Genomic DNA, 8,724 nt, shown 5'->3' on the forward strand with positions numbered 1-8,724 from the left:
AGGGAAAACAAATTAGTTAAGTTTTCCTTTTAAAAGACTTTTGAGTTCATTCGGTAAGACAACGGGGAAGTGCAAAGTGCAGGGACTTATAGCAAACAGATTTTTACTTCTGGCTGCAGTCAGAGGAGTTAAGCAGTCACTCCTGACTGGTTGGAAAGGGCTGTTGCAGGTCACCAGTGCTCTTTGCACTGCTTGACCTAATTCCTTCTGTGACTACATGTAGTTTCTCTGGCTCGTGGCTTACGCCCTACCTGTGAAGCTACCTCAGGCTTTCTCAACCAGGGTTCCCTGGAACCGCAGGGTTCCTTGACATTTTTCCCCATCGTGGGGGTTGGGGGGAGTATGATAGAGAGCACACTACAATAGGGGGTACTGTAAAAAGAAGCATTTAATTCAGAATAATGATGAGCGCATTAGAAAAGCACTAGAATAAGGAGACAACATAAGGAAGGGCACCGTAATAGGGGGTAGTGTCATAAACGTCCACACCAGATTTTAAAGACCATGCCACCTGCAAAATCAATTCTGGGGTTCCTTGAGATCCAAAAAGTATTTGCAGGGTTCCCTCAGGGTATAAAGGTTGAGAAAGGCTGAGCTACGTAAACAATTCAGATGAAAATTGGTCTAAATGAATGTTGACCAACGATCAATGGGCGATGGCTGGCAATCTTAAACAACCGACTTGTATACACACATGAACAAGCCGAGAAGGAATTAACAGACAATGCGTAAGTGACGTTTGAGGTGCAATTAACTGAGGCGATCAATAGGTGTACCAACATGAGCGACTGTGGGGGGTGCGATGTACACAACCACATCGTTATATATAGTGTAGTTTAATTAACCATAGACACTGCTTTTGATGAACGATTGTTCGTGGAAAAAATCCAACAGGATAGGTCACGACCGATATCAGTCGTTTGTTGCCGTCGGTAATGGTCGGTCGTGCACAGTTGCTTACTGAAAACTGGTCAAAAGCTCGATACTCGGTCATTTCAGACTGATATTTATCTAATGTGTGTACGTAGCTTGACACAGCTGATGGGGAAACAATAGGCACTGCCTAATAATCATGTCACCAATATAAAGTTGATCTATAAGCTAAACACCCCTACAGAATAAAAATGCTATCAGGATCAGTTTATTGTACTGAGTGCCCAGGGTAAAGGTGTAACAAGGCCTTTAATACCTAATTATGTGGTCGTTCAGGAAGCAGCCCTGGAGGCCCGGGAGGTGTGGAGGGGAATGGGGAAGGGGTGGCTATGTAGTTATTTCAAGCACTGAGGTCCATCTGTTCTGACAGCAATAGCAATTTATTGGGAGCGTGATTTTGCCTGCAGTCATTTCAAAGTGTTGCTTTCTATTCTCTTTCTTATTTTCTTACTTACCAATTCAGTGCAAATGGAAGAGGCATGATTAAATTCTGCCTACTTGGTTGAGCTGTGAGAGATGGGGCAGGCTTGTCGGGGGGGGGGGGGGGGGAGGGTGTTGCAGGCTTGTCTAGGGAGGGGGGGTGGGCAGAGAAATGAAGTATTCAACGTCTGGGCCAGCCAGTCCTGGCGACACAGGAAGGATTACTGATATTTTTAGACGGCACGTAATAATAATACAATAAAAGCAGCATAAGTAAGTACACCCAACTAATCTCTGTTTAAAAGATTTGGCAAACCGCTGTTAACTTTTTTATACTTCTATCCTGACGATGCACAGAAATGTGAGGGCACGTCGAGACACAACACACGCATTAACTTTTAAGATTATATAAATTTATTGCTATACTGCTATCAAAATATTATATATGAAGCATGTTTATGTAAGAGTATGAGTGTGCATGCACATGAGTATGAGTGTGCATGCACGTGAGTATGAGTACGCATGTGTGTGAGTCTGAGTGCTCATGTGTGTGAGTCTGAGTGCTCAAGTGTGTGAGGATGAGTGCGCATGTGTGTCAGTATGAGTGCACATGTGTGTGAGTATGAGTGTGCATGCACGTGAGTATGAGTGTGCATGCACGTGAGTATGAGTACACATGTGTGTGAGGATGAGTGCGCATGTGTGTCAGTATGAGTGCACATGTGTGTGAGTATGAGTGTGCATGCACATGAGTATGAGTGTGCATGCACATGAGTATGAGTGTGCATGCACGTGAGTATGAGTACGCATGTGTGTGAGTATGAGTGTCATATGTGTGAGTATGAGTGTCATGTTTGTGAGTATGAGTGCGCATATGTGTGAGTCTGAGTGCTCATGTGTGTGAGTATGAGTGCGCATGTGTGTGAGTATGAATGTGCATGCGTGTGAGTATGAGTGCACATGTGTGTGAGTATGAGTGTCATGTTTGTGATTATGAGTGTGTATGCACATGAGCACAAGTGTGCATGCAGCTGAGTATGAGTACATATGTAAGTATGAGTGTGCATGTGTGTAAATATGAGTGTGCATGTTTGTGAGTATGAGTGTGCATGTTTGTGAGTATGAGTGTGCATGTTTGTGTGTATGAGTGTGCATGTTTGTGAGTATGAGTGTGCATGTTTGTGAGTATGAGTGTGCATGTTTGTGAGTATGAGTGTGCATGTTTGTGTGTATGAGTGTGCATGTTTGTATGAGTGTGCATGTTTGTGAGTATGAGTGTGCATGTGTGTGAGTATGACTGCACACATGCATGTATATGTGTGTGTGTTTGAGTCTGTGGGTGTTCACCTAGCTCCTTCAGCAAACTGTGTGTAAGTATGTGTACAGTGCGTGTTTAAGTGTATGTCTGGCTAAAGCTAACTCAATTTAAAACCCCACATCCAAATGCTCGCTGCTGTATAATAAAGAGGTATTTTACGACATTGATACCACTAAAACTTTTGCATGACTCCCATGTTTTATAATTGTCATCTTATCATCCCATACCCTATAAGTCCAATCACTATGATATATATGATGTGTTGGTAATATTGGCTATCTGAACCTGTATCCATACATCATTTATATACTGTGTATACATTTAAAGCTATGCACACACACAAACACATAAACAGACTTGGTATAATACACAAGAAAACAAAGGCCGGCCCTATAATCCCATAATGCACTCTAATAGTTGTTTATAAACTCGCAGGGAATACAGAGCTTTATATAATCACCCAGCACCCTATTTATATGACTTGCAGGGCCAATGAGAGCAATGATTGATTGCCCCAAACGATGATCTTAGCCGTGGCATGGCTGGAGGGGCTGGCGAAAGCATTCTCTGTACCAGGCAATGTAACACAAACCAAAGCATTTATCACGTTTTACACAGATTTTTTGGCATATTTCAGCACGCAACGGGAATGTGCTCAAAACCTGCAAACTTCCATTAACATTCCTGGAAACACACAAAAAGAGGAAAAAAGGGGGGGAAAAAAGATCTGAGCTCTATAGCAGCATACGGCTCAGCGAGTCGAGAGGTGAACGGTCTGTTTAGGATTTCCTGCAGAATAATTTCTGCGAGGATCCATTTGTCAGGAGCGTTTACGAAGAGAGTAGCGTGCGCGGCTAATAAAAGCAAGCGTTTGACATTCTGACTTTATTCGGACGCACTTTTTTTTTTTTTATCGCTGGCGTACGGTGTCACAGAAGGGTCCAATTCATTCCGGAATAATAGCTTAGTTTAATTACAGAGGATTTACTCCTTCCGCAGTGTTTGTCTTATAAATTCCGCTGCTGGTTAGATAAAGCCTCACTGCATTGAGGGCTGGCTACCTTTATTTGCTCGCTCCCCTTTTCATATTTATCAAGCGATGGGACAGATTAGGGATGAAATGCACTGCTGGGCGCTCAAGTCTCAGGGATGGATGGATCGCTTGCAAAGTCATAAAAGTAGGAGAACGTGGATCGTTATGTGGTCACTGTTTAATATTATTATTATTTAGTATTTTTAGTATTTATATAGCGCTGACATCTTTCACAGCACTTTACAGAGTTCACAGTCATGTCACTAACTGTCTTTAGAGGAGCTAACATTCTAATGTTACCATAGGCATGGTCTAATGTCCTATCATACTAATGTTATGTATTTATATAGCACTGACCTTTTCTGCAGCACTTTACAGAGTATATAGTCATGTCATTAGCTGTCCTCAGAGGAGCTCACAATCTAATCCTACCATAGTCATATTCTAATATCCTACCATAGTCATAGTCTAATGTCCTATCATATTATTATTATTATGAGTTTATATAGCGCTGACATCTTCTGCAGCACATTACAGAGTACATAGTCATGTCACTGATAGTTCTCAGAGGAGCTCACAATCTAATCCTACCATGGTTATATGTCTCATGTCCTACCATGTTATAAATATGTATTTATATAGCACTGACATCTTCTGCAGAACTTTACAGAGTACATAGTCATGCCACTTACTGTCCTTGTTGGATCTGACAGTCTCATCCTACTACAGTCACAGTCTAATGTCCAATGCTATTATTTTATGTATTTCTATTGCACTGATATCTTCTGCAGCACTTTACAGAGTACATAGTCATGCCACTGACTGTCCTCAGAGGAGCTCACAATCTCATCCTACCATAGTCATAGTCTTATGCCCTACCATATTAATATTATGTACAGTATTTAAACACAGACCTCTTCTGCAGCACTTTACAGAGAACATAGTCATGTCACTGACTGTCCTCAGAGGAGCTCATAAACGAATCCTACCATATTCATAATCTAATATCTCACCTTATTATTATTATTATTATTTACATAGCACTGACCTCTTCTGCAGCACTTTACAGAGTACATAGTCATGTCACTGACTATCCTCAGAGGAGCTCACAATCTAATACTACCATAGTCATAGTCTAATGTCCTACTAAAATATTATTATGTATTTATATAGCGCTGACTGTCCCTCAGAGGGGTTTACAATCTAGTCCCTACCATGGTTATATGTTCATCATAGTCTATCTAATCCTATCATAGTCATGGTCTAATATTCTACCATATTATAATTATGTATTTTCTAGCATTGACCTCTTCTGTATCACGTTGCAGAGTACATAGCCATGCCACTGACTGTCCTCAGAGAAGTTCACAATCCAATCCTACCATAGTCATAGTCTAATGTCCTACTACAATATTATTATGTATTTATATAGCGATGACTGTCCCTCAGAGGAGTTCACAATCTAGTCCCTACCATGGTTATATGTTCATCGTAGTCTAGGCCCAACTTAGTTAGGGATTAGCAAATTAACTAATTTGTATGTTTTTAGGATGCGGGGGATCAAAGTGCCCGGAGGAAACCCATGCAGACACGGGGAGAACATACAAACTCTATGCAGATAGTGCCCTAGATGGGTTTTGAACTTGGGACCCAGCGCTGCAATTTTGACTATGTGTAACAGATATAATGGGTAATTAATATCAGCACAGGACATCAGTTCATGTCTATTGACTTTTCTCTATTTACTATTACTATACTCGTGCAGAGTCAGCACCCCGCATTAGTTCATTCCAAGAGCTTACAATTTAATCTAACCAGTTCAATAGACTGACAATTCTTTTGGGACATGTCCCCTGTATCAAGGCAATACAGAATTGTGTTCTACATATTGGGATTGTAGTGTCCTATAGCAATCCTCATTGTGCAGTAGAGCACAACACATTATATATCTACCTATCTATCTATCTATCTATCTATCTATCTATCTATCTATCTAAACAACTTACCTAGTGGCATGATTGTGTACTTTTTTACGTAAATAAACACAGCATGTGTTGCCAATATGACTATGGCAGGAATTAGATTGTGAGCTCCTCTGAAGTACAGTTAGCGACAAGACTATATTTACTTTGTAAAGTATATTTATACAGGCACATGGTCGGGACCTGAGAACGGAGTTTACTATAGCCGGAGGTTTACTATATCAGAGTTTATTATAACCAGATTCTACTGTAAACACTAAATACACTGTAAACACTAAATAATAATAATTATAATAATATTATTTTCTGGCATGCAAACACTACTTAAGGGGAGATTTTGTGTTCTTAGTCATAGCTTAGATAAAAACAACTAAGACTAATGTTATGTCACTGAGTTTTCTTTGGCTGTCACGCTGATATCAGAGCGGACCCTGTGCCTGGAGGTCTTGCACTATATAATCAGAGACTTGCTGCAATATGGGATAAAGTTCTCAAACTCTGATGACCCCTATCTGGTGCTGGACTGCCGCACTAGGCTCATCGGTAACAGAACAGACCAAAAAGTCCGGGACAAGACATGCGAAAAGACAGTCAGCGATTCAGCAAAGAAATAGTTGAAATTCACTAAAGCTAGCCACGACAACACTTAAACACCCTCATACAAGAATAATAATAATAAAAACAACACACAACTCCGTAAACTTCTCAGCTTTGCTTTCACAGGTATGAGAGCTCACGTGGATTTATCTATTAGAATGTTAAATCAGTGTATGCTACAAAGCACCACAATATCAGACACTCCTAGCACCTTGATTTAAAAAAAAAAGGATTTATTATTGAAAAAAAATCCAGAGCTAATGATTTAAAGCAAACAACGTAGCCCAGATTCAATTGTTTGGCAGATGATAGATTTTCTATTAGTGCAGACTTGTTAAAAAATAAAACCACAAGTTTTGCAGCAAAAATCCAGGTCTACTTAATTATACCCTGGGTAGCAGGAATGGATGTTAGTGATGGAAGAATCATACAGGGTGGTGATCAACTTGCAAACTGTAGACAAATATTAGTTATCCAAAAGGCCAATATAAGCGATCTAACCTTTAGACCTCAAGCGTCTAACCTCAAGCGACCAACTACTCCAGTCACTCCAGTCGAGAGAAGACTAGCAAGCAAGGACAGTGACTGTAACGGGCATGTCACTATGAAAGGACCAGCAAGCGAGGGGACAGTGACTGGAACAGGCACGTCACCACGGGGTATATGCGCTTAAAATATTGTGCGTAAAGTCTTACCGCACGATGAGTAGAGCGTAACACTTTGCATGAGATGTATCGGATCCCTCCTCTATACATCGGTCGGTAAGACTATCTGTATAGGACATCATTCTGCTTACGTTATTCTGCTTACCGCAGTTTAGTGAATATACGTACATTCAAATATCTTAAGTCGACTACCTTTACAACAATGTCACTTTAAGGGGTTAATCCTTTAAACATTGTTACTATGTTGGACCTCCTTTCCTCTCTGTATTACTTCAGTTCGCTACTTTAAGTATTACAGTCCAGCAAGTTGAGCAAAAATGAAACGATGTGATTTGAACAATACAAAAAGTAATGCAATGGTCAAAGTCAAACTGCAGCCAAACAAGGGGCAGAGGTGCCAGGGGTGCAGTTATCTGGCCACCCCAGATGAGGGAGAAGTCACAGGCACAAAGTGGCTTTGAGGGGTGTTATGAAGAAGGAGAAGATGATGAAGAAGACGACATGAGTCTTACCTTCATTGGAAGGATGAGAGATCACTTGTTCTCCCGAGGAGGAGCAGAGGGGGAGGATGAGGAGGACACAGGACAAGAGGCAGCACAAGTGACAATCCATTGTGTAGAGGCTAGTAGTGAAAGGCGCATATCTCCAGCAAGTCTGCCACTGATGACTGCAGCTCCGATCGCTGGACAAGTTACCATGCTCGCCTCCTCTCGAAGCTGATGTCAAGTTTGACACTGAAGATAAGGAGGAGTCTGCCTTGCTAGCCTGCTGCTCCAGCCCTCTCCTTCCCTGGGTCCTAGACTCTGCCAGATCCCCCCAGTGCCAGCCTGTGTCTATGTAACAAATACATCTATATAACGAGCTGCAAGGGTGATGAAAAGAGGTGACTTCACCTGTGTGCTGGAATGAGGAAATTTCATTTCCTATTTTTGGTGGGAGGCTTGTGGAGGCTGCTGGCAATGCAAGAGCTAGAACAATGCCCAGGCAATTCTGTAACCAGTCTGCTGAAGAATGTAGGAATAGGAGGAAACTTAAAGGGGAACTGAAGTAAGAGGCATATGGAGGCTGCCATATTTATTTCCTTTTAATCAATACAGGTTGCCTGGCAGCCCTGCTGGTCTATTTCTCTGCAGTAGTATCTGAATAACACCAGAAACAAGCATGCAGCTAGTCTTGTCACATTTGACTTTAGGCTACTTACACACCAAGACGTTGCGTTTAGGGGACATTATATGACACATAACGTGCCCCTAACTTAACGCCTGGTTCTCTCTGATGTGGACGTCAGAGTGAGCCGCGTTGTGCAGCTCACTCTGGCGTCCGTGATGCCGTGATGCGTACTCTTGGACGCATGCGGAATCACGTGGTCCCGCCCGGCCAATCGGCGCACAGAGCGGCCGCTCCAGGATGTAAACACTGCACGTCACACAGTGCAGTGAATATTAATTAGCCATGTGCCTGGCCGCTCTCCACTCCTCCCCAACACTACTGAGCATGTGCGTACAGTCTAATGCGGCTTAGCCGCGCATAACGCACAGCATGCAGCACTCTCAACGGATGTGCTGCGTTACAATGTAACGCAACGTGGGCACTGAGAACAGCCCATTGATTTTTCATTACTGTGCGGTGCGGCTGCGTTACAGGCTGCACTAACGTGCGCCTGTAACGTCTCATTGTGAAAGCAGCCTTAAAGTCTGAAACACCTGATCTGCTGCATGCTTGTTCAGGGGCTATGGCTAATAGTATTAGAGGCAGAGGATCAGCAGGGCTGCCAGG

The 8,724-nt window shown here is 42.2% G+C and overlaps 1 protein-coding gene across 3 annotated transcripts in view; it reads right to left on the reverse strand.

Moving 5' to 3' along the window:
* The window catches only part of EPHA3 (EPH receptor A3), a 501,294-nt gene extending 493,642 nt beyond the window's left edge, over positions 1-7,652 (reverse strand). For all 3 annotated transcript variants that reach the window (XR_011026545.1, XM_068270665.1, XM_068270664.1), the window contains exon 1: positions 7,461-7,652. Coding sequence is in view for 2 of the 3 variants with exons in the window: in XM_068270665.1 (XP_068126766.1) it covers positions 7,461-7,560 (100 nt within the window). In the remaining variant the exon portion in view is untranslated. The remainder of the gene's footprint in view (positions 1-7,460) is intronic.
* Positions 7,653-8,724: the final 1,072 nt, after the last annotated feature.

Source organism: Hyperolius riggenbachi, chromosome 2 (assembly GCF_040937935.1).
Source record: "Hyperolius riggenbachi isolate aHypRig1 chromosome 2, aHypRig1.pri, whole genome shotgun sequence".
Lineage (NCBI taxonomy): Eukaryota > Metazoa > Chordata > Amphibia > Anura > Hyperoliidae > Hyperolius > Hyperolius riggenbachi.